The sequence below is a fragment of the Hippocampus comes genome, unplaced genomic scaffold, assembly GCF_001891065.2.
Source record: "Hippocampus comes isolate QL1 unplaced genomic scaffold, H_comes_QL1_v1.1 scaffold68, whole genome shotgun sequence".
Lineage (NCBI taxonomy): Eukaryota > Metazoa > Chordata > Actinopteri > Syngnathiformes > Syngnathidae > Hippocampus > Hippocampus comes.
This window is the reverse complement of record NW_017805625.1, coordinates 4278032-4301674: the sequence shown is the minus strand read 5'-3', so window position 1 is coordinate 4301674 and position 23643 is coordinate 4278032. Positions and strand designations below refer to the sequence as shown.

General features: G+C 43.6%; 6 protein-coding genes and 1 long non-coding RNA gene across 7 annotated transcripts; 5 read left to right on the top strand and 2 right to left on the bottom strand.

Annotated features, from left to right (window-relative positions):
• Nucleotides 1-76: 76 nt before the first annotated feature.
• Nucleotides 77-3784, top strand: ora3.1 (olfactory receptor class A related 3, tandem duplicate 1). Its single transcript, XM_019880413.1, has 4 exons — nucleotides 77-522; nucleotides 594-857; nucleotides 2035-2274; nucleotides 3383-3784. The coding sequence occupies exons 1-4, from the start codon at nucleotides 265-267 to the stop codon at nucleotides 3593-3595; spliced, it is 975 nt and encodes a 324-aa protein (XP_019735972.1). The 5' UTR covers nucleotides 77-264; the 3' UTR covers nucleotides 3596-3784.
• An 8-nt stretch (nucleotides 3785-3792) lies between these two features.
• ora4 (olfactory receptor class A related 4) lies at nucleotides 3793-6510 on the bottom strand. Its single transcript, XM_019880476.1, has 2 exons — nucleotides 6424-6510; nucleotides 3793-5304 (listed from the first exon to the last, which is right to left on the bottom strand). Exons 1-2 carry the CDS (start codon nucleotides 6508-6510, stop codon nucleotides 4309-4311), a joined length of 1083 nt encoding a protein of 360 aa, XP_019736035.1. The 3' UTR covers nucleotides 3793-4308.
• A 1194-nt stretch (nucleotides 6511-7704) lies between these two features.
• Nucleotides 7705-9215, top strand: LOC109522175 (fibronectin type III domain-containing protein 10-like). The gene is made up of 2 exons (XM_019880488.1): nucleotides 7705-7983; nucleotides 8098-9215. The coding sequence occupies exon 2, from the start codon at nucleotides 8209-8211 to the stop codon at nucleotides 9115-9117; it is 909 nt and encodes a 302-aa protein (XP_019736047.1). The 5' UTR covers nucleotides 7705-7983; nucleotides 8098-8208; the 3' UTR covers nucleotides 9118-9215.
• Nucleotides 9216-9340: 125 nt separating this feature from the next.
• Nucleotides 9341-11539, top strand: LOC109522393 (fibronectin type III domain-containing protein 10). The gene has a single exon (XM_019880922.1). The coding sequence runs from the start codon at nucleotides 9374-9376 to the stop codon at nucleotides 9947-9949; it is 576 nt and encodes a 191-aa protein (XP_019736481.1). The 5' UTR covers nucleotides 9341-9373; the 3' UTR covers nucleotides 9950-11539.
• A 601-nt stretch (nucleotides 11540-12140) lies between these two features.
• On the top strand, nucleotides 12141-17650 carry ssu72 (SSU72 homolog, RNA polymerase II CTD phosphatase). Its single transcript, XM_019880921.1, has 5 exons — nucleotides 12141-12412; nucleotides 13415-13558; nucleotides 15894-16033; nucleotides 16124-16242; nucleotides 16908-17650. Exons 1-5 carry the CDS (start codon nucleotides 12333-12335, stop codon nucleotides 17007-17009), a joined length of 585 nt encoding a protein of 194 aa, XP_019736480.1. The 5' UTR covers nucleotides 12141-12332; the 3' UTR covers nucleotides 17010-17650.
• On the top strand, nucleotides 12419-13075 carry LOC109522395 (uncharacterized). Its single transcript, XR_002169561.1, has 2 exons — nucleotides 12419-12962; nucleotides 13010-13075. It is a non-coding gene; the product is annotated as an uncharacterized LOC109522395 (long non-coding RNA).
• Nucleotides 17651-18151: 501 nt separating the features above from the next.
• atad3 (ATPase family AAA domain containing 3) lies at nucleotides 18152-23643 on the bottom strand. The gene is made up of 16 exons (XM_019880919.1): nucleotides 23321-23643; nucleotides 22748-22824; nucleotides 22224-22325; nucleotides 22087-22146; nucleotides 21940-22009; nucleotides 21691-21856; nucleotides 21476-21545; nucleotides 21182-21337; nucleotides 21037-21093; nucleotides 20837-20962; nucleotides 20627-20751; nucleotides 20475-20526; nucleotides 19655-19725; nucleotides 19392-19559; nucleotides 18927-19035; nucleotides 18152-18830 (listed from the first exon to the last, which is right to left on the bottom strand). The coding sequence occupies exons 1-16, from the start codon at nucleotides 23511-23513 to the stop codon at nucleotides 18411-18413; spliced, it is 2022 nt and encodes a 673-aa protein (XP_019736478.1). The 5' UTR covers nucleotides 23514-23643; the 3' UTR covers nucleotides 18152-18410.

Sequence of the window (23643 nt, the reverse complement as noted above, 5' to 3'; positions counted from 1 at the left end):
GCATGTACCTTGAGCTCCCCCAGAGAGCAACTTCCTCTCACCTGAGAGCCTAAGGAGGAATTACACAAACTGCCTCATCTTCCTTGGCTGACCGTGACCGGGAACATCTTGCAAAAGATCCCCAAGTCAGTTTGGATGACAACCAGCTGATTCACATTCGCATGATAAGCAGCAGGAATGAAGCTGCAGCACCCTTTGGTACGTGAGACCATCTTTTAGTGGATTTTTACAGTTGAGGAGAAAATAACTCCAGTGGACGTCGCCATGGAGGAGGATGGGGAGCTGGTAGGAATGGGACTTCGCGTCTCAGTGTCCCCTCTCCAAATAGCCATGTACATCATACTAGTGCTGTTGGGCATCCTGGGTAATACCACCGTGATCGGGGTGATTGGTAGAAGCGTGTTCGTGGAACGCGGCCGGGGACAGAACTCGGACATCATCATCATCAACATGGCCTTGTCCAATTTGTTAGTGTCGGTCATGAGGAACACACTGCTCGTCATCTCAGACATTGGACTGGAGGTAGGTGGATGTCTATCGACTTAAAAGTCTGAAACTTTGTTTTATATCTTCATTGCGCACATTTCCCACAGCTGTATTCCTCAAAGGAGTGGTGTCAGTTTCTCATGGGTGTGTGGGTGTGGCTGCGCTCGGTCAACGTGTGGTCAACACTCTTCCTCAGTGCCTTCCACCTTCAGACTTTAAGACGAGTGGCTCCCAATATTGGCACCCTTCGTACACCCCGAGGGCTTCCTAATACCCTTCTACTCAATCTGGCCTTCATCTGGTTTCTCAACTTTTTATATTCCATTCCTGCATATATCTTCTCCACGAATGGAAACGTGAATACCACAGAGGTGAGCGCCTGATCTGTGTTTGTTTTGTTTTAAAAGACTGCAATCACTGTCGGCATTCCCTCGTAAATTTGTTTTCTTGTTTTTCCCTACATTGTAAACCAGGATGCTGTGATTTGAGAAACTGCAAGTTTCTGGGTATTCATTTCAACATGACATACAATCATTCCATGTCCTTAAGCTAACGCCAATGACACAATAATTCATTCGCTTGACAAATTTTGAGTAAAGTGTTACATCACCAGAAAGTGGAAACAAACAAAGAGACATTAACCATGTATGGTATTTGTCTTATACATTTCTTTTTTTTGAAAAAGTGCAACATGTAGAAAACTATTCATATTTTTACCCAATACTGTATAGTTGAATCGAATCTTAAACTACAAATTACCAAGAGCCTTAAGTTGTCTTGTGTATGACATGTGGTGTAGAAATCAAACTGCCTTGACTTGTGTCTCGCCTTGCCTCGAGTGGTACAAAAGATGGTTCCCTCAAAATTGACCATTATCAATCATTCCATGTCCTTAAGCTAACGCCAATGACACAATAATTCATTCGCTTGACAAATTTTGAGTAAAGTGTTACATCACCAGAAAGTGGAAACAAACTAAGAGACATTAACCATGTATGGTATTTGCCTAATACATTTTTTTTGTTGTTGTTGAAAAAGTGTAACATGTAGAAAATTATTCATATTCTTACCCAATACTGTATAGTTGAATCGAATGTTAAACTACAAAGTACCAGGAGCCTTTAGTTGCCTTGTGTATGATGTGGTGTAGAAATCAAACTGCCTTGGCTTGTGCCTCGCCTTGCCTCGAGTGGTACAAAAGATGGTTTCCTCAAAATTGACCATTAAATTATTGAAAATTATGCTGTAAAAAATGCACATCGGTCAAGTTCCCATGAATATTTATGAATTAACTACAGGCAGGTAATATACTGCACCCGAAAATAGCAAAATATGTGGTCTTGGTGACCGGAGGAACATTTTGGGCAAAGCATATCATGAACACCTGGTGGACCTTCACTTACAATGGCCAAAAAGTTTAACCTTGGTCTCATCAGACCACAACAAAATATCCCAAACTCATGGGAAAAATGACATATGGCATTTGAACAGGGGTGTGTAGACTTTTTATATTCACTGTACAAAAAGACTTCTTTGCCTCTTCACCAGACACTGATGCTTGTGAGCAGCACAACACGTCCTTTGCTGGGATGCGTGTGGAACTTCCCCTATTCCTTCAGCGGCTTGTCATACGCCACCACCTCAATGGTGATCCACGAGACCCTTCCTATTATTCTGATGGTCTTTACAAATGTGGGCTCGCTGTACACACTCTACACGCACGGCAGGACATCCGTGAAAGGCGCACCCGTCATGAAAAGGGTGCCGGCTGAGAGACGAGCAGCCAAGGTGAGAAATGTCACTGGAAAACTGCCACATGGAGCATTATGGTGAAATATTTTTGATAGTTTTAATAACTATATATATATAATAATTATGAGCTTTGATGAGACTTCAATCACACTTTTTGAGTTCAAGGGTTGCAGTTAAAATGTATTACACACAATCAAATGACAATTGTACCTATGTTTAAAAGAAGTTCAAAAATACAAAAACAATCCAAAATACAAATGCATTGTATTATACTCATAAGTTAAATACAACTGAACTGTACTTAATAAATGTACTGTGCTTACAGTAAAAAAAAAAATACTGCAACAAGCTTTATTTTAATGTGCAGAATGTATATTTTAAAGGTTATTTTGTATTAAATTCTGTGATCCTTTCACATACCATTATAGGGTGCCCACATACCACGAGTGGTACTCATACCACACTTTGAGCATCGCGTTTAAATTAAGTCCCCTTTTTTTCGATAAAGAGAAGCTATTATGTTGTGACAACCAACTTTTTTTTTTGAATAAACTTGAACCATCAAGATAATTATTATTTTCATAAAAATAGTTGTAATGTACTAAAGACTATTTTTTCAAGATCAAAAGTCACTAGAATAAAATCATATTTTTCCAAGATAAAGCTTCCATATCATGACAATAAAGTCAAAGATTGACTTCCAAAATTCAATCTGATTCTCGTAATTGGCTTCAGTTGAGTTGACGCTATCTGCAGCAAAATCCGTATGGCACTTGTCAATTTCTGAAATAGAAGCTTTATTATTATTATTATATATTTTTTACAAGTTTTTACAGAAGCTGTTTAGTTTTACAGAGATTGAAACTGCTAAAAATCAAACAACGTTGATGATAAGCAGTCTGCTAGTGGGCGTGGCTCTATTTTTATCTAAATAGAGTTTGTCTGCCGTTGAACTAGCCAACTGATTTATTATGTTAATTTTTTTGGCAGGCAAGTCCCACAGGTAAGTGTGCACTTTATAATTTGCTGAAAATTATTCTTTCAGACCACTAAGCAACGAATCACGTAGCTCCGAGGGGAAGAGGAGCTCCAGTTAGACAACCTGCGGATTAAACCCATTATTCTGATGTCTATTCTTCAACAGGTGATTCTTGCCCTCATCATGCTCTTCATCGTGTCATGGGGCACCAGCATCATCTCCGTCAACTACTTCAATTACAACCGAGGCTCCTCGGCAGAGTTTCTGCTGGTCATCGCTCGTTTCGCCAACATCATCTTCATCGCCATGTCACCCATGGTTCTGGCAGTGGGCCACCGCCGACTCCGCTCTTTCATTAAATCTTTTCTCTCCCACTGAAAGGCTGCTGGCAAGCACAAGGACCCACCGTAGCCATTCACTGGACATTTCATTAGGCACACTTTATGAGATACAATTCAAGTTATAGATTTAATTTTTTTTTTTTTTTTTTTAATCAGACCCAGTTTTGAGCTTTACTGTGTTTGTCGTTGTCGCTGGTGGCCGCAGTACAATCTAATGGTTAGCACATTTGCCAGTATGAACCTCATCTTACTGAGGCCCTCCTTGTATAAAATGTGTGTTCTCTCTGTGTTTATTTGTGTTTTCTATCAGGACTGCCGCTTCCTCACACATTTTAAATGGGTGCATTGAAGACTAAATTGCGCATTGATGTGTATGAGAGAAAATGTGTTTTTTCAGCCATTTTTGTGAACCACCACAATCTAACAAATAACAGTAATAATCATATAAGCCCAATTCCACACGTTACAGTATTATTACATCTCAGACAGGAGGGATCAAGCATTTGTACTCACATTCACAACAATGGACAAATTGGAGAATTCATTTCGCACTAAATTTTTCAAATATGGCAAGAAGCTGGAGTACCGACAGAAAACTTTCACAGAAAGGGCCTGAGCTGAGATTCAAGCCCGGACCCTCTCGAGTATGAGCAGACATGCCAACAACGACGCAACTGTGCTGCCATTTGGAAATCAATCTGTGCAAAATAACACTTCAAACATTCAAATGGGAATGATAATTTTATTGCTTTAACTCTTACTTCCACAATTGTTTTTCCTTTCCTTTTGAACAACAAAAATGGTTTGTTTTGCCCTTTTTCCTTTAGCTTGGGGGGGTTGAACCCCACCTCCGCCGTCCACACGGTGCCGTTTAAAAACTTTCCACCAGCCCAGTATCATGCCCACAATTCTCTTCCTCAACTTGCCATGCCCCAGCGCCACCACCATGGGACAGAAGCCCACAAAAAGTGAGGCCGAGAAATGGGCCACAGTCAGCAGGCCTTCAGCATGGTGGCCTCTGTCGTGGTTGTAGTAGGTCACCGCGGCAACCTGCAGCACCCAGCACACCACAAAGAGTGACACCATCAGCATGATGACGTGAGCCGCCTTGCGTTCGCCTGACACATGTTTGGCCAGCTCGCCCTGTTCTCCCCCCGCAGTCACGGCCCTGATGTGCTTGGCCAGAGAGTGCAGCGAGGCCAAGTTGGTGCACACCATCAGTACAAGTGGCAACACTTCATTTAAGGCCAATGAAGCAGAGGCAAACGCTGCCCCCTGTTGGCTGGAAGGGAACTCCCATATGCAGCCCAGCAGGGGTCTGGTGGTACAACTGATTACCATCAGCTCCACGGTGGCGTTGCCATGGACGTGAGTGCTGTAGACCAGCGCCGGGGTAGCGAAAGCTAGGTTGGCCCCCCACACCACTCCCAGGGCGATCCAGATGCGTCGCCTCTCCTGTTGCAGGGCCATGGGTCCGAAGGTCACGCGCTGTCGCCTTAGGGTGGTGCAGTGGAAGACGCTGAGCGCCAAAGTCACCCAGCAGCCCACAGCTCGCCACCACACCCACAGTAGCATAAAGACCCGACACCAACCTGGAGAAAGAGTCACGTCCAAGCCCAAGTCTGACACAAAAATGGGCACGGTGCGAAAAAGTGAGGTGAGGAGGTTAGCCAGTGACAGATGCACCAATATAGTGTCCGAGGGTGGTAGCCTCCGGGATGGACTCTCAGTGGCAGCCTGGACTACCTGCGAGGAAGACAAGAGGCGGTTTTACTAATGAGGTGGCAAAAGTGCTCACACTCTGTGCTTAAGCAGAATTAAAGATGAAAAAGAGAGTGTTAAACACAAACTTGACTTAAGTCATTGTAAAGTGAAAATAAACTTTTAAACTTCACACAACACAGAATAGTGTTGCGCAAACTCTCAAACACTGCAGGCATGGTTGTTGAATACCTCAAACCACGACCCGTTGAAAAAATGGATGCTACTTTGTCTAGCAAGTTTCTTATGCGTGCGCATCCCCATTTGCTGAAAAAATATATCCATTTCAATCCTCTGGTGGCTGGAATATATCCCACCGAGTGTCTTTCCACATCATGACAAGAGGCGCTATAGCCACCAGCTAGCTTACAAGTTAACAGTTTTCCAGGGCTCATGCCGGCCAGTGTGGTAGTCCGCTTCGTCACCTCCTCGCTTGGGAATTTAGATAACCACACTGAGCTTTTGTGTAAACTATAATAGCCAGGGAAGACGAATTTAGAGAGTGGAAGCAAAGAAAAAAAAAACAACCAGTCCACAGCTATCTTAATTCAAGTTAGCTAACTTAAAGCATTGTGATAGAAATAGGTACAATAGTAAAAAGTTTTTTTGTTTTTTTTTTTTGTTTGTTTTTTTTTTACCGTCAGCTACTGTATATACAGAAGTGTACAATAGATGATTAATTTACTTGGCACAAGGACACACAAAAAAAATCCCAAATGTCTGCACGTAAAATAGTTTCTCTTATTTGCTTGCAGGGCTCATAGTGACAATGAAAAAAAATCACTGGACACACCATCAAAACAAAGTTCCCACAGCTTCTGCAATGTTTTGAACTGACTAACATCCAACCCATCCATTTTCTTCCACTTCTCCGGGGTCAGGGCGTGGCGGCAGTACCATTCTTCAAGACCAAAAAGTAACAAGCCCGTTTTTCCAAACAAGTAGACAGCACAAATTTCTGTTTCCAAATGCAGGGAGTATAAAGGTAAAAAGTTGTCATAAACATAAGTAGCCTACTCAAGTAAAGTACAGATACCTGAAAAATCTACTTAATTACTTCAAACACACAGCTCAAAATAGCGGCACAAATTTTGGTTGTCTCACCACAAAGATGACCAAGAAGTTCCCCAGGATGCCACAAATGACCAGCATCCCAAATAGAATAGCATCTACAGTGAGCACGGCCGACATGGCCTCACGTGCACCGCGACATTGTTTGCACACAGGAGCATCGAGGCTTCATATCATCCATGAAAGAAGCTGATACTCCTCTTTAACTTTTATACGCCTACGCAAAGCTTCAACCTCGCTGACTAGCCTCAAGGTTCGTTTAGCTTGATGTGCCGACATTTTCCATCACTTCTTTTCTGCATCACCAAGCAGCCGCCTGAAGAAGCTTCATCTTGATCACCTCATATAGCTTTGCGTTGTTTATACCCCTTCCTAGTAAATCATACAAATGATCATGTAACAACATGTGACTGACTTCAGAGCCCTTTGTATTCTTTCTGTGACTCCTAATAATCCCCGTTAATTATTTTATAATGATTCATATCTACCAGTCTATCTAAAACTAAAATCCCATGTGACAACTTGGAGTTAAGAGGCACTGATCAGCATGTTCCTTTTATCAGTCAGCAGTTCATTATGATCCCTTGGGACTAATTTCTTTGCTGGTACACCTCTTCAGGGACAGAGTCAACTCACATAAGCATAACTTCTTTAAATGTGTACCATCGCACTAGCATGTTGATTTCTTTAGTCCCTCTCAATAAACACAAGAAATAGAATGAATGACTAGACCTAATTCATTCGTCAACTCGAGATTTTGTCCTGCTGTTTGAGGAGGCATCTCAAATTTATCCAGCCAGAAACAATATTTCCTCTTTCAGTTCCTCATGAAACATACATAAGCTCACTTGCCTAAACATGTAAACAGTAAACCATGAGATTTTTCCAATGTAAAATATTGGATGTGCCTTGGGCTCTGTAAGGGTTGAGGGAGAGGGCCAATGAGCAAAAAAAAAATCAAAGATGGCGGTAAAGCACTACCTGAAACACCATTCGCCTCACTACAACAGAGTTCCTTGGCACCAAGATGCCAACAAAGCAATACGTCTACAAAGAGTTTGAACACAAAATAGCATTAAAGCTGTGAAGAGGTAAACCTGCGAGTGGCAAATACACTATATGAACACTATGTTATTAAAATTTTGTATTGGATCACATCAAATTGTGTGAGTGTGGATGACAATCATGCCGAATTCCTTCTGTATGCGAAATTACCCCCGTTACAAAAATAAAATCCAATTAATGGATTTTAATTCTTGTTTATTAGCGCATACGCTGCACTATCGAGCGTTGTGCGTGCGTCAGGGGCCATCTGGACTCGAGTTGCCCAACACTTTTCCTCCGCCCGTGTGTGCTGTGGACTGGTTGTTTTTTTTTCTTTCTTTCTTTCTTTTTGCACCACCTGCGTAGGCTTGTGACTCACACGCCGATTTGTTGATGGCCACTAAAATGGTTGCACACGCACCCGTGCAGTGTGCGGCGCGCGCCACTCGCAATCACACGCCCACAGCGGACGGACATCAGAGCTGCACACACAAGTCGAGTGACAAGGCGAAGACGGCCGACAGACTCACGGGCGCCGTAACCCAGAAAGTAAGTGAAGATCATCAATGGCGAGTCGATCGATGACGCAACTGATTTGAAGTTTTTTGTTTTTTTTACGCGAATGAAGCTCCTTTCTCTCTTGTTGTGTGATTTCTGTCGCAGATGCTTCAACCGAAGTGTCCTCGTCCATGGACGCGCTTCCCTCCTCCACGCGGATGCTGAAGCAGGGCTGATCCGATTTATGGCCGCCAACAGCAAATCCGACCAGAGGAGATGAGCAGCCAGCAGCGGCCATCGGTGCTCGCTTTAGCGACACTGCTGCTCTGCACAGCACAGCACAGGACTCATGGCAGCGGCTCAGCATCATCATCTACATCTGCATCCCCATCAGAGGTGACAGGCAGGGAAGATTCTGGGATGCAGCGCAGGTGGCTCAAACACCATGGCAACAGCAGCCAGGAAAGCAGGCCGTGGCAGAAAGCATCAAGCCTCAATGCTTCCGCTGTGACATCAGTCAAGAGGAGCCCGCTGAGCGGGGCGTCATCACCGTTGTGTGCCTACCAAGTCACAGAGGGAGGCATCGGGGGGCCGCTCTGCTTTCGACACATGTTGGCTGGGTACACTTGCCACGAGGGAGACTGCAGGCGGGCAGTTTCTTCAGGGAGCTTGGTTGCAAATATTCTCATCAATGGCAGCGTGCTACTACAGTGGAGCCAAGGGAGAGAGGTCTCGGGAGTCCCGGGGTCACCCGATCAGACGAGAGCTCCTGGAGCAAAATCATCGAGTATTGAAAAAACAAATAGTATTTTTAGTGGTCGGCGCCACAGACATGGAGGTTACGAGTTGAGCTGCTGGTGGAACGGCAGCTACACTCAATTTGAGTGCGCCGGGGTCCATCTCGGTTCTGGGTGCAGGGACTTCCTTTTGAGCGAACTGCACCAGAACATCCCCTACCGCATCTGCCTGCGCTCCCTGGACCAGAGAGCGGACCACAAGGACTGCGTGGAGTTTATCCTGCCACCGTCCGGGATGCAGGATATCGTGATCGCCATGACAACAGTCGGGGGCGCCATTTGCGTGATGTTGGTCATCATCTGCTTACTGGTGGCGTACATCACAGAAAACATCATGAGCCCCGCGACGCAGCACACATACTCCTACCGCACTCACTCACGCCACTGAGGCTCACCTTGAACACTAACTGTCCACCATGAACTCGCCTGATGTGACCTTCACTTAATTGTTGTCCATGTAGTAACATCAGTGTGTGTGTGTGTGTGTGTGTGTGTGTGTGTGTGTGTGTGTGTGTGTGTGTGTGTGTGTGTGTGTGAACTGAAGCACAATAGTGTATCTGAAGCAGATAAACCTATAAACCCGTGCAAACGAGAGCTAAACCGTCACAGAGGGAGGCATCGGGGGGCCGCTCTGCTTTCGACACATGTTGGCTGGGTACACTTGCCACGAGGGAGACTGCAGGCGGGCAGTTTCTTCAGGGAGCTTGGTTGCAAATATTCTCATCAATGGCAGCGTGCTACTACAGTGGAGCCAAGGGAGAGAGGTCTCGGGAGTCCCGGGGTCACCCGATCAGACGAGAGCTCCTGGAGCAAAATCATCGAGTATTGAAAAAACAAATAGTATTTTTAGTGGTCGGCGCCACAGACATGGAGGTTACGAGTTGAGCTGCTGGTGGAACGGCAGCTACACTCAATTTGAGTGCGCCGGGGTCCATCTCGGTTCTGGGTGCAGGGACTTCCTTTTGAGCGAACTGCACCAGAACATCCCCTACCGCATCTGCCTGCGCTCCCTGGACCAGAGAGCGGACCACAAGGACTGCGTGGAGTTTATCCTGCCACCGTCCGGGATGCAGGATATCGTGATCGCCATGACAACAGTCGGGGGCGCCATTTGCGTGATGTTGGTCATCATCTGCTTACTGGTGGCGTACATCACAGAAAACATCATGAGCCCCGCGACGCAGCACACATACTCCTACCGCACTCACTCACGCCACTGAGGCTCACCTTGAACACTAACTGTCCACCATGAACTCGCCTGATGTGACCTTCACTTAATTGTTGTCCATGTAGTAACAGCAGTGTGTGTGTGTGTGTGTGTGTGTGTGTGTGTGTGTGAACTGAAGCACAATAGTGTATCTGAAGCAGATAAACCTATAAACCCGTGCAAACGAGAGCTAAACCAAATTTACCTATATTGCACAGTGTAAACTCTGAGTCAAAAAATACATACCGGATTAATTCTAATATGTCGTAGTTTGGGAAATAAAAAAAATAAGCGGTCAATTTCCCAACCTTTATTGATCGTACATCAGAAAGATTTCCTGACACAATACAAACCAAAAATGTCACAAAGAGTATATATGCTAAAATAATGATCTTGTCTCAATTTACTCACAAATTCACGTAATGTAAAATCTGGGCCTGTCTAAAGCTGAGATACTCACACAAAGCCGTGACTTGCTGGATTCTGTTATAAGAATGGCAAAATGTTTATTGTACCTTCTTCTGCCATCGAACAGAAAAGCATTAAATTGTTCTGTCTGTCACTATACGTCTGTGGCATACATTGATTAATAATTTTTGGAGGAATTAAGTGAAATTTAAGCCTTTCCAGTGGGACCCAATGATCTCTCACAAGAGTGTGCCGTGGCACCCAGTTTGAGGAATCGCAGCTTTAGGTGACATTTCAGCATTGTCAGTAGTCATGCAAGTGTAAATGTAAGTTAACCAATGGCATTGGTAAGCTCTTGAAACAATAACATACAGTATATAGTCACCTTACTCTTAATGAAACGTTGTCGGTTTTCTGTTATTATTGTCGACTTGTTGTTGAGTTTGTTGTGTTGTACTGAACAGCCAGGACAGAGATGGGTGAAACGAATGACAAAATGCTAATTTACATAGTACAAATTCCGAAGTACATCCCATTCGTCTTTTAGAATTATTGTACTGAGCAGCCACAACAGACAGATGATACCATATTCCAGTGTTTCATATCCATTTCTTGTACAACTGTACATGGTCTACATCATATTTCACCTCTTTGTCATCACTGATACCCTTTGTTGTGACAAAAATGAATTAAAAAAAAAAAGAGCCAAAGAAACCACAAAGTATCCTTGAGGAATTCCTCCGGAAGTCTTGTGAATGAATTTTGAGTCATTTTGTTAAGTTGAATTCCATATTGTACAACCTAAGGGCATTGGAGGTTTCCCTGCACTTTACAATGAGAACATGATGATCTGCTCAATTGTGTTGCGTTTATGAGTTTGTCAGTGATTAATCGTGAATCTTTTTATCAGCTGCAATATACAGCAATGTCATTAATGAAATGCATTTAGTGTTCCCCGTTAGCTGACGTTTACTCAATGTACGCCACACACAAGTGTGCCGATAACTTGTGACCTTGTTGGCACACAAAAGATACTGGAGTGAATTACATGTGTCTGTTACACTTATCTTGTGACATACATACGTTTGTATATCATTTAGTAAAGGGCAATACAATCACTAAATACTGTTCCAAACAACATCATCCACGATACCTTGGTGTCCTGCTGTCAGCCAATAAAGTATCTTAGATAATTTATTACTTTCCAGCTTTTTCTCTATTGACTTTGCATGAGAGAGTGCAGAGGTCGTGTGTTCAATCCCGGCTCCGGCCTTCCTGTGTGAAGTTTTCTCCCCGTGCCTGCGTGGGTTTTCTCCGGGTACTCCGGTTTCCTCCCGCATTACAAAAACATGCATGGCAGGCTGATTGAACACTCTAAATTGTCCCTAGGTGTGAGTGTGAGCGTGGATGGTTGTTCCTCTCTGTGTGCCCTGCGATTGGCTGGCAACCGGTTCAGGGTGTCCCCCGCCTCCTGCCCGAAGACAGCTGGGATAGGCTCCAGCACCCCCGCGCCCCTTGTGAGGATAAGCAGATCGGAAAATGGATGGATTGATACTGTCGTCTTATTAATTTATTGTTTTGTTGTTTGTTGTTGTATGACATATTTTTGCTCCGTGTACAGCACTTTGTATTAAGCGGTGGTTGTTTTGATGAATACAGTTGATTTGAGTTCAGTTGAGTTGTTAAAAATGAGAACGAACTAAAGACTTCACGCCATCATACCACGACGTCACAGAAACGTCCACCCGAATGGCCCCGCCTATTGGAGACGTCACCGAGACAAATAATTTTCCCAGCACGGGGTTTCCGCCATTTTAACTTCCTGCATTCAAAGGAGGGTAGTCTGTCGAACTGTACTCACGGCGCGTTACTATTCTTAATTTTTAAAAGGGGGTTATTTTGTTTTTCTTTCCTAAAAGGGGCACAAACAAACCACACCGAGTGGTTTCCGACCGTTTTAGTAGGTTAGTTTCAGCCGGGGAGTCGCAATGCCGAGCCACCCGCTGAGGGTAGCGGTTGTGTGCTCGAGCAACCAGAACCGCAGTATGGAAGCGCACAATATCCTCAGGTAAACATTGGCCACCCGGGGAAGAAGACGACGAGGCGACAACGACGTGAACGAAATGTGCCTTATCGCTGTGTGTTTTTGAGACGGTTATCAGCTGACACGACGCCAGATATGCCGGGCCTCCGCATTCCCAACAATGGACCCAGAGTGCAGAGTCACGCCGGATGTCGAGTTCTCCTTTTAAACATTGTTGCCTGGCTGAGTTTGAGATTTTCCTTAGTTGAATACTTACACAGCCTTAAATCCTAGCTGAGTCCATTTTTTAAATCCTCAGACGCTTTATTGGATTTTTATTTTTTGTATCGATTCACGCTGACAGAGCGCCCCCTAGGTGGACGAATTCCGGAAGAAAGTAACTGCAGCTGCGCGGCAGCTGATGGCGTAACTGCTCATAGCTGCCCCCTTTGGTCACTAGCGTTATTTTTTGCAGTGAATTTGAAGATCCATGTACTAAACTCTTTCGTCACTTGTAAGAAAATTAAGTGAACTAGTGGGGTAGTGAATATTTTGAGCCCCAGCTTGCTAATATAATGAATTATCATACCTGTGTGTTAGAAAATAGAATCTCAAATTTAAATCCATTTGATCCATCTTAAGGTCCATCCACATGTACATTCTTTGCCAAACTTTTGGCACCCTGTTTTTCAAAAATGTTTTGAAATTAAAAAAAAAAAAAAGCATCCTCCACCTTACTAACTGGTGTGTGGAATTGCCTAAAAGATGAGGACAAAGTGTGCATGTGTAAATAGACCTTAAGATGAATATCAAATGTCCAAACGTTTTTGATTCTGCAAAAAAAGACTTATTTTTTTAGGGCTGAGAAATGTATCTGTGTGGGATTACAGACAAAACGTTTTGTTTTCATAATGGGACTGTACATTGTTTAAAAAAAGGGGGGGGGGGTCTGGCGCTGGTTGGCTTGTCGACTGATTTTGATTTGTGTCAGTTGATTTACTTGCCCTCCCTCCCCCCTTTCCCCCTCCTTCTCTTTGTTCTCTGCAGTAAACGTGGATTTGAAGTGCGCTCATTCGGGACTGGTTCTCACGTGAAGCTGCCCGGTCCTGCCCCAGACAAGCCGAATGTGTATGACTTCAAAACAACATATGAACAGATGTACAACGACTTGGTCCGCAAGGACAAGGAACTGTATCCCCATCTCACCTCTACACATGCACACACGCACCCACACACACACTGTCAGACAAATCACGGGATAAGTATTTCATGTAACCCATTATGTTTTACGGACATCAGGAACGTGGACGCAGCTGCATCGATGGGTAAACGGCATGCCAGGAAACATGTTTTTAGCTCTGTAAAAATGCATTTAAACATGTTGAAATATGCTAGTTGTCTTGAAGTAAACGGCAGTTTGGTTTAAAAAAATAGATGGAGATTTTTTTGGGAGTGAGCAAGGAGGTGGATGTATTCCGTTGTAATTTACAAATCAAGTGCAAAAACCTTGAGCCTGTACTATGTCGACTTGATACAGTTGCTGTTTTTAAACGTCATCTTTGGGTGGTTGGTTGAATAGACGACAGGTGCATCTCAAAGAAATTACACTATGTTCTTATTTCGATAGTGTTATTCAAGACTAAAGTCATGTTGACTCAGAAAGCCAAAAGTTGCCGCTATATTGTTTAAACATAATGTCACAATATGATTTAAAATGGAATTTCCATGATTATAGCTTACAGAATGAAAACATCTCGACAGACTGGAATCTAAATACAGAAATTAGGTAGGAATTGGCCTAATGTCGTCATGAATTAATGTTTCACGTTTTGAATTTGTACGGCTAAATTCACTTTGCCAATATTACAAAAAAAGGTATACCTAAACTGACAGGAAAAAAGTATTGTTTAACAATGGCAACCCTATCAAGTCGAAAAAAAGATTACAGGCCTTTGGGTTTCCCTGTGTGTTCCAATTGAAGCTGCAGCACAACTTTTTCAAAGGTCAAAAACTTTTGAGGGATCCCACACCGGTTTAATTAGCATGTTGTACATGGACACTTCGGTACTTACTTCCTTTTTAGGAAAACAGGCCCTTAGTGTGTGTGTGTGTGTTCTAAAGCAGCCTCTGCGCTGATGACAAAGCAGGACCTATTCAACTTCAGTGGCAAGTTTTGCTTAACCTTACAGCGACTGTGTGACACGGTATTAGTTTCACAGGAAATACGGACCCATATGGAGACGAGATCCTGTAGTTGCTCCAGCTTTAAAAGTTGATTCTACATTAAAGGAGGGTGTGATCACCCCAGCCCACACACAAACACAAATTGTATAATCTGTTGATTTCTGTCTCATGCTTCAAATGCAAACACACAGGACACACCTTCAGGGGCACCTGCACAAAGATACGAGACTAGTCGACTCTTCATTGGATATGGTTGTCAGATTGTGTACCTTATGAAGCATCTGGTTACTGTGTAGTGTTCCACACAGCGCATTCAAGTGTACACTACTCACAAAAACTATCGGGCAAAATTTCAGAATGAACATGAAATGCACACATTTACAGCTGAACTTTGGGCCTTCTAGAAATTTTAGAATCCACAACTGTTGAATACTTTTTTTGCCTAACTTGCTGCTCAAGACAAAATTCCCTTTTTTTTTTTTATTATTATTTCAAGGACGTCTCCTTTTATGACTTTCTGTGACTCTTCCAGTCTCCCTGTGTCTCTATTGGAACCCGCTGATGACAATTTTGCCTCAGTGTCCGCTTGTGGGAACGTCCTGTTTGAAGCCCCGCGGTGGCGAGGTACTGTTCATCAATTGTTGAGCTGTTGCCTTGGGCTCGCGATGTCAAAATGTGAGCCACACGGCAAAATAGACCAATTCTAATTGAACCCGCAAAGTATTGATCCATTCATGGAATAAACACTTGTGGATTTTGCTAGTCAGCTCCTTGTTAGAAAACAAGTTGTGCAAAAAATACTAAAATATTAAAGAGTTGGATACTTGAAAGTTTCGAGGTCATGTTCAGGTCAATGTAAATGTGAGCGCATTTTAGACTAGTACTGAAATTTCACCCGAAAACAAAATGGCCCTTTTTTTCTTTTCTTTTTTTATTACTGCATTGTTAACTGCAGGATGGCTTGTTGATGCTTCTCGTACTAAAAGTCCATGGCTGGATATAATAGATGGAATTGCTTAGTTATAATATATATTTGAATTGCTTGGTTCACCTTAAACACAGAATTGAGTCAATAGCTGTAAAGCCAAATGTTTCTACCAATTTTAAAGCGTTCTTCAAACTAGATGACGTCACGTTGGCGGTTTGTCCCTTCACGTGAGGCCTGCGTTCTCTATTAGCTGCATGTGCTCACGTATACCACTAGGGGGTGCTGCCGCTCACTTCAAACGTACTGTAAACGCGTGTCGTTTTCACCTTTCTGTCAGGGCTGGGTTCAAGCATCAGATGCTGTACACAGAGTCCATTGCAGGCTTGCTCTCCCCCCCCCCCCCCCCCGCCTCAGATACACACAGAACGGAATCCTGCACATGCTGGACCGAAATAAGCGTATCAAATCCAAGCCAGAGCGCTTCCAGAGCTGCAAGGACAATTTTGACCTGGTCATTACCTGTGAGGAGCGCGTCTATGACCAAGTGCTGGAGGGTGAGCGAGACTTCCTGTTGGAACGTTTTTGTTTTTTGTTTTTTTTTGTGCATCTGTTTCGTGCCTCACTCTGTGTCATTCCTTTGCCAGATCTCAACTCGCGGGAGCAGGAGACTATGCAGCCCGTGCATGTCATCAATGTTGACATTCAGGACAACCATGAAGAAGCCACGCTGGGCGCCTTCCTCATCTGTGAGCTGTGTCAATGTGTGAGTGTCTGCTAGGCGGAGGCGTCACTCTGAAGAACAGTTTGGTTTGGAATGACTTGTACTGACCAGTTCTGCACTGGAGCACATTCTACTCTTTATACACTTGAAGCCCATTCTCGTCTCTCGCATCACGCGCCCCATTAAATAGAGCAATCCTCCTTTTCAAAGCTGATAATGAATGCTCAGTTTCGTTTAGAACAAGAGTCAGTCCTGTTGAGATTTTTCACATCTGGCGTTGGTTCGAACATAAAATGAGCATTACAATCTGGATGGATCCTTTTAGACAACCTTATGTAATAAACTCTTTGTCAATCTCCAGCACAACTGAGCAGAGTTTTTGATGCACAGCTTGTATTGGGTCTTATTGTACCTAATGAAGAGTCCAGCGAGTGTGGCTATTAGGACTCTAGAGTCTTTAAAAGTCAGTGTGGAACATTTTAATTGAATCATTATTTGCATGCAGTTAGTACGCCACTGTATTTTGATGTCTAGCGATAGCATTATGATGGTACGTGGAGAGCTGAGTGTCATTAAGGATGGTCGTGGTGTTAAAATTTGGACAACCTCCAACATAGGCAATTATACTGCTTCCTCTGTTTCGATCCATATTTGGTCACCGCTGCTGCTGGCACATGATTTAGACAAGTTTTTCTTCTCTTGCACAGATTCAGCACACGGATGACATGGAAAATGAAATTGACGAACTCTTGCAAGAGTTTGAGGACAAGAGCAGCAGGGCTTTCCTTCACACCGTCTGCTTCTATTGACAGCTGCAATAAGCACACGGAGGACCCCCGCAAAGCAACGGCAAATAACGTGACAATGATATGGAGGGCTTTGTGTTGGCAGAAACACGTGTGTGCAGCGCCGAACGAAATCAATTTCTCAATCACGCCGCGGGCCGCGCCCGACTCGCCGCTGCTGCCCTTGCCTTTTTATTCCTCCTGATCAAGGTCAAGCCAAGGTCAGCCACGCCTCCTCAGGGAGTGCCATGACGCCCAGTCCCGCCGTTTTGCTCAGTGCAGCCTCCTAAACATTATTCCATTTTTTTCTTCCTCCCCTCCAGGTGATCTAGTTTTCGGTGATTGTTTCAATTTCATGTCAGCTTTTTATTTTGACACTTGGAACTGGAGATGTGTTTTATTGAGGCAGGAGGGGAAAAAAACTGAACTGAGAATGCTTTTGTTTTGTTTCGTGTTTTAGATTACTTAAGTTAAAAGGACGAGCTAGTGAATAACCAAAGCTCGGCCTCTCTGAGGCAATGTGTGCTGTTGACTTGATACGCAAACTTGGATATGATGTCGTTCAGGGCATACTTCTTTATTTTGTATGTGTAAAAATGATGCATTGTCAGCTCAGAGTGCCTGATTTGTACATAGGAATATACTAAAAGAATCTATAAGAACCATTTGTGGCTCATTATGTTCCTTTTTTCATCATTTCATTTAGCACCTGTAAATACTTAAGATTAATATTGAGTTTGCACTTTGCATGGAGGTCAGTTTTTGCGCTCATCTGAAACCTCTGTGACTGTGCTATTATTCTAATCTTTCTGTACACGATAGTTGTATATACCAATGTAAAATTTCTCATTTCTTCTCAATTGAATCCAAGCATTAGTAATTATGTAACCTATTGAATAAAATATATTTTTAAATGTTATATACATTTAATCATTTGCTTTTTTTTTTTTTTTTTTTTTAAATTCAGCAGTTTGTGCTATTTCCAGTGAAATCACAAATTGACCATTTGGGTTTTCTCAACATTTTATCTTTATTTCATTTCATCAACATGACTCAGGCGCATTTGTGTTTTTAAACTTGAAAGCGGTCTTACTATTAACTATAACACATTAAGTACTGTACATGATGTCATCACATTGTTGGAATTGCTGGTTGTGACCATCTCAGCATTCATTCGGGGTGAGAAAGAACCCGTATTATTCCCGTGATGACGATGTACACAAAATGCACATCAATTGTTACTGGTTATAAAAACCTAAATTGGTTTAATCTTACTTGACTCCATTGTGTTGTTACAGACAGACAAGTATTTCAACACCGGTTAGTTTCCTTCCACAAGACACAGCGAGGTCCAAGACAGTCCAACATGTGTGAAGACACGAAGACATGATTCAGAATCTTTCTAATTCATTGAAACAATCTGACTCAAACTGGAGTTCCATCTTTTGGTGCAGAGTCAGTCTTCTCCACTTTCTTTTCAGCGCGCTGCTCTAAACTTGCTCTGTTGGCTTCTTCACAGTCCAGTCTGGCTGAGGGAGAACTTTGAGACTCTGCTGTCCTCTCTTGAGGTAGACAGTCGCCTTGCTGCTTCATCTTGTGGACCAAGAGTGGGGCGATCACCTCCTGAGCCTGCGATGTCTCGCCAAGCGGCAGATTGAAACCCATTTTGCCTGTGGTGCTACTAGCGGCGCCCCCTGCTGGTGGAGGTGTAAGGGTCTTGGTCTGAGCCTCTTCTTCCGTACGCAGCCAGTCCATCTTCTGCCGGTGCTGCTTGACCGCGTCGTCCACGCGGGTGTCGATCATGGCCTCCGTAAGTACGCCGTCCTCTGAGGAATATGCCGCTGCCTGTGAAGACAGGTTGCTCGCGTTACAACAAAAAACACAGTGAGGAAGACGATGGCAGATGTTGATGGGACTGATTTGGAACTTTTGAGGTCATACCTGCCAGGCTACTCCCAATTTGGAGATCTCTCTACCGGACATGCCTTCTGCCCGCTTGGCTATTTCAGAGCATTTCTTACCATAATCAAACTGCGCCAGCTTCATCCTCCTGCAGAAGACACGTTCACACAAACGACAATAGTAACTAGCTTGGATAAGGTTTTTAAGCAGCTCCATTTTCGAAAGGAAACAAAGGCTCTTCTGGATTTGTCATGTTTGTGTTCATGGCTTCTTTTGCCACGCGTGTGTTTGGGCCAGGTTCTGTAAAATGCATCGGCTATCTAGGCAAAAGGAAGGGGATAATTGAATAAATGACTTTTCCTTTTTTCACGGTTAAATAATCACTTTGTGAATCAGAATGGCGCTTTGTTCTGTTTACTATCTGATTTTTCACTGGTGTCCACATGTATGATTTCCTGTTTCCTCAAGCAATCGCTGTTGTGCCAGATGATACTTTGTACTCACTGCCTCCCCCCGGTAGCGGGCTCCAGCACATATCTGTCAAAGTACAAGCGCACCAGCCTCTCTCTTTCCTCCAGCCCCGGCAGAGCAAAATTGACAATTTCATCGATTCGGTCGTTAATGGCCCAGTCAAATTGCTCTGGTTGGTTACTGGCCAACACCAACATGAATCTGGATGGGATATAAAACAAGAAAACAGCACAATTATTAGAAATGTGAGCAAGAGTTGCAAAGTTGAAACTTTGGAAATACTGAACGGACTTTACCTGTTGCTCTGCTCTCCAGTGCGATATAAGAATGCGTTTAAAGTAGCTCTGAGATCTTCACTGATCTTCTCCTGAAAAAAAAAAATCAGGAGGAACCATTACAATTAGTTCACGGGACACATCTGGCCCGCTCCATTCTTTAATTTGGCCCACCTAGCATTTTAAGCTCTTTGGTTCCATTAAAATGTGCTCATTATTAGTATTATTTTATTGTTCATGTATCACATTCAATAGTTTGTCGTCTGATTTTCAACAAATTTAATCAAATCAAATCACATCTAACCTGTTTTAATATTCTTAAATGGTCGACACTTTGTATTTACATTAATCGTACATTTATTTTAAAGTATTTGTAATTATTTTACGAATGCATACTCTTTCCTTTGTTGCATTGATTTTGTTTGTTTATTCTCAAAATCCGTTAATTAAAATATACTTAATTATTTATGAGTTTTAAGTCTCTTAAATGTGGTCACCACATATCCTTTTGATCATATTAATGTCTTAATTTTTTGGGGAAAAATTGTTCATGTTTATTCAAATGAGCATGAATCACTGAATTTGATTAACTGTACAATTAAAGCCTTTGTTTCGTCATCCACGAATGAACTGGCCCATCAGTAGCTTTTTTTTTTTTAAAAATTGCATTTCGCACTTTTGTGCAAAAATTTGCCCACATCTGAGTTAGCCGGTTTGGATGACAAATGTGGAATGAAATTAATAGTAAACAACTTGCTCAGGAGTGAAAAGGAGAAGTTCTCCTTGTCTTGAGAAAGGTAAAACAGATTAAGTGACAAAAATCGGAACAATCCAAACTTACAGTCGATCTCTTACGAAGGAATGCGTCGGCTTCGTCAACAAACAACAGGAGGCTAAAAGAGAACAAACATGATATTATAAGAATGATTCAAATAAAGTGAAATGAACAGGTTTTATGTATTTTTTTTTCCTCATGTGTGTCAGGTAGCTTACCCTCGCCTGCTCGTGTTGGCCCAGTCAAACACTTTATGCATGGCGGTCACCCCATCGCGGCCCATCGGTGCGACATCACCGCCGGTCATGATTGCGTAGTCCATCCCAGAATGCATTGCCAGCTTCTGCTCAAAACAGGAACAATGATTCACAACCGAAGCTCCTTCTCGTGTGTTCCCGTTTGAAAAAATGTCAGCATCTAACATGTACCTTAGCAAACAGCGTCTTGCCGGTGCCCGGGGGTCCGTACATCAGGATGTTCCGGTAGAGGCCGTTATTCTGCCTTGTGTTTCTTGTTGCTATGGCAACGTCACGCACCCGCTCTTCCAGCGTCGGCTAGAAGGTCAAACCAATTGTTACGACCATCTCCTTTACTTGGCACTACTTTGGTGAGGCTGAATGATTCTTACATTGAGCACAACTCCTTCCAGGGCATCCTGAGGTTTGCTCTTCAGCCTTTTGACCGTCTAAGAAGCCGAAAGGCAAGATTGACAAGAGATGAAAATAGCGTGGAGATGAAATACCGGATTGGCGTCTAAACTTAAAAAGTCCAACCTTGATGGGATGCTTGATGGCCTCCCCCACAGTGAAGCGGGACGTCTCTCGCACCAGAGACGGCTTCCCCAGTCTCGCTTCGATATAACGACCCGCCACTCCGGTGGCGTTGCGGGCAGAGTACACCCCCACAGCTAAAAGGGTCAGACCAGCCACCTGGTTGTTGCAAGACAGAAAACGTTAGCCAAACAGTTTTTGTGTGACCTAAAGGCCATTTTTTAACAGGCAATTTTGGTCAAATTGTCCAACCTCAGGGAACACTGGACATTGGAGCTTCCAATGTCCAGGACTCACCGTGGCCGTGACTTTGTCCCAGTCTGACACAAAGGCTCTGAATCCTTCTCCAAATACCGCGCCTGCTGTCCTAAAAATGACAGTGTATGTTTGTAACATCAATGTGATGTGCGCCGCAGAGTGCTTTAAAAAAAAAAAAAACACAATTTTAGGCGCACCTGCACAATTTAATCTGTTGTATTTTTTGGGGGGGCTGTGAAGTAAACGTATCTTACTTTATGGACTCCAGGACCGTCTGTCTGTGCTCGGCGGCCTTCAGGCGGATTTGTTCACGTATGATGTCGGCGTTCTCTCGCTCCACACGCGCGCGCGCTTTGGACTCGGCCTCAATACGCAGCATCTCGTTCTTGTGCCTCAGCTCCATCTCGTGCTCAATGGTCGCTGTTGCGAAAGAAAAAAAAAAAAATCAAAACGCGTCAGCCTCCAGCTAATCGCTGGGTCTCGAGGTTAAAAGGCACACACACCTTTCCTCATGGCTTCCTGTTTCTGAACCGACTCTTCCTGCTTGCGAAGGTTGTCCTCATTCAACAATTGCTGAGTGGAACATAGACAAACTGTTCGCAATACTCTTTAAAGTAGAGGACTGTTAAAACTAAATCAGGACAGCTCACCTGCTGTCTTAGCTGGTCCTCATAGCGCTGCCTGGCCAGCTTGTCTTGGTACTGAGCCCTCTGATGAAGACGGGAGGAATTACTTTCAGGGGACAGGAGGAGAAAAAAATGCCGGATGAAAGTTGCATGAAACTCACTGCTTGATGCTGCTTGCTTTCCTCATTAAGAGTTTTCCTCCTCTCCTCACCCTGGATTTTTATCTGGTCACCCTTCAGCTGTTCCACAGCCGCTTCATACTCCTGTCATGGTGGAAAATAGATTAACATTCTGGTCTGCTCTGCTCAGAGGTGACAAAATACCTTCAGGGCAGCTTTAAAAAAGAAGTCAATCGACCTTGCCATTGGAGTAAGGTGATGTTGAAGAAATCGGACTATTGTGGTTTTTTTTTTTTGGTTTTTTTTTAGATTTGGTTACGGCATGAGCAATATTTTTGTTCCTTTATGCTGTTTCCACTTACTTCCGACAGTAAAGTTAGTGATGTTTTCTCTCATATTTGTACATATATAAAATATAAGCGGATTAACCAGTGAAATTAATAGATGGAAATTTACAGTCCATTTGAGAACATTCAAACAGCAACTGTCGCCTCAACTACGTAAAGGACATGAAGTGGACCAAGAGTGAGGTCATGAACGGTGATTGTTTCTTTCCTTTGCAGTACCTTAATTTTGCTCTGGTGCTCCATCTGGGTGCTCTGCTCCTGCATGCGAGCCAATTCCAGAGCTTCTTTAGCATGTCCTGTATGTAAGTGAAAAAGCAAAGGACAGGACAGGAAATCAGAATGGGAGTCTTTTTCCCCTTGAATGGGTTTTCTCTCAGTTTTTTCCTTGTGGGAAATCTAGTCTGTGAAGCCCTTTGAGATTCTTAGCTATATACGTTTGACTTGACTCAAATATGTCTGTGCTTGCTAAGAAACATCATATAACTAAGACAATTAATGCTTCATCAGGAGCAGATGTCGCTTTTTTTAAAAGTACGCAGGCTGGTTTTAAGTTTCATGACGAGACGACCTTTGAACCATGCTGTGAGTTTGAATGGCGATGGGAGAGTACAGGGGGGAAATGCATCGTTTGGCTAAAATGACGCATATTATTGCAGAATAAGTGAGAGATGTCAACGGGGTGCTGGGCCTCGATATCAAAGAGTGTAAATCAAAAGGAAACATGGGTGTTATCATAATGGCGTTCAATAAGTGTACATCTATGTAAAGACCCCCTCTTTTCTGAACACTTACGGGACTTGTCCAGATCCTTGGCCGCCTGTGCAGCCCGCTCCAGCCCGGTGGGATCGAAGTTACTCCATTTGTCCTTGGGTTTATCTCCGCCGCCGTTGGAGCCACCGGCCGGCGGCGGCGGCGGAGGGGGCTGAACCGGCAGACCGGGGGGAGGCTCCGGTTGCCCTTTGTTCAAGCCGAACAACCACGACATCTTCGGGAGTGAATAAGGTTAAATTCGGCCAGTTCTAAGAGGAAAGACTGGTGGAGACTTCCAAAGATCTGTCAATGTACTTCCTCCACGCGCGTGCCACTCACTGGAGTTCGGTGCATGCGCAGTGGAG

Excerpts from the sequence above, each read along its gene's own strand:
- ora3.1 (XM_019880413.1), top strand. The coding sequence starts at position 265 with ATGGAGGAGGATGGGGAGCTGGTAGGAATGGGACTTCGCGTCTCAGTG. Across the intron at positions 523-593 it reads TCTCAGACATTGGACTGGAG|CTGTATTCCTCAAAGGAGTG; the intron begins GTAGGTGGATGT and ends CATTTCCCACAG. Across the intron at positions 858-2,034 it reads GAAACGTGAATACCACAGAG|ACACTGATGCTTGTGAGCAG; the intron begins GTGAGCGCCTGA and ends CCTCTTCACCAG.
- ora4 (XM_019880476.1), bottom strand. The coding sequence starts at position 6,510 with ATGTCGGCCGTGCTCACTGTAGATGCTATTCTATTTGGGATGCTGGTC. Across the intron at positions 5,305-6,423 it reads ACTTCTTGGTCATCTTTGTG|GTAGTCCAGGCTGCCACTGA; the intron begins GTGAGACAACCA and ends TCTTCCTCGCAG.
- LOC109522175 (XM_019880488.1), top strand. The coding sequence starts at position 8,209 with ATGAGCAGCCAGCAGCGGCCATCGGTGCTCGCTTTAGCGACACTGCTG.
- LOC109522393 (XM_019880922.1), top strand. The coding sequence starts at position 9,374 with ATGTTGGCTGGGTACACTTGCCACGAGGGAGACTGCAGGCGGGCAGTT.
- ssu72 (XM_019880921.1), top strand. The coding sequence starts at position 12,333 with ATGCCGAGCCACCCGCTGAGGGTAGCGGTTGTGTGCTCGAGCAACCAG. Across the intron at positions 13,559-15,893 it reads GTCCGCAAGGACAAGGAACT|ATACACACAGAACGGAATCC; the intron begins GTATCCCCATCT and ends CCCCCGCCTCAG. Across the intron at positions 16,034-16,123 it reads CTATGACCAAGTGCTGGAGG|ATCTCAACTCGCGGGAGCAG; the intron begins GTGAGCGAGACT and ends TTCCTTTGCCAG.
- atad3 (XM_019880919.1), bottom strand. The coding sequence starts at position 23,513 with ATGTCGTGGTTGTTCGGCTTGAACAAAGGGCAACCGGAGCCTCCCCCC. Across the intron at positions 22,010-22,086 it reads AGGACCAGCTAAGACAGCAG|CAATTGTTGAATGAGGACAA; the intron begins GTGAGCTGTCCT and ends TGTTCCACTCAG. Across the intron at positions 18,831-18,926 it reads AATTGGGAGTAGCCTGGCAG|GCAGCGGCATATTCCTCAGA; the intron begins GTATGACCTCAA and ends CTGTCTTCACAG.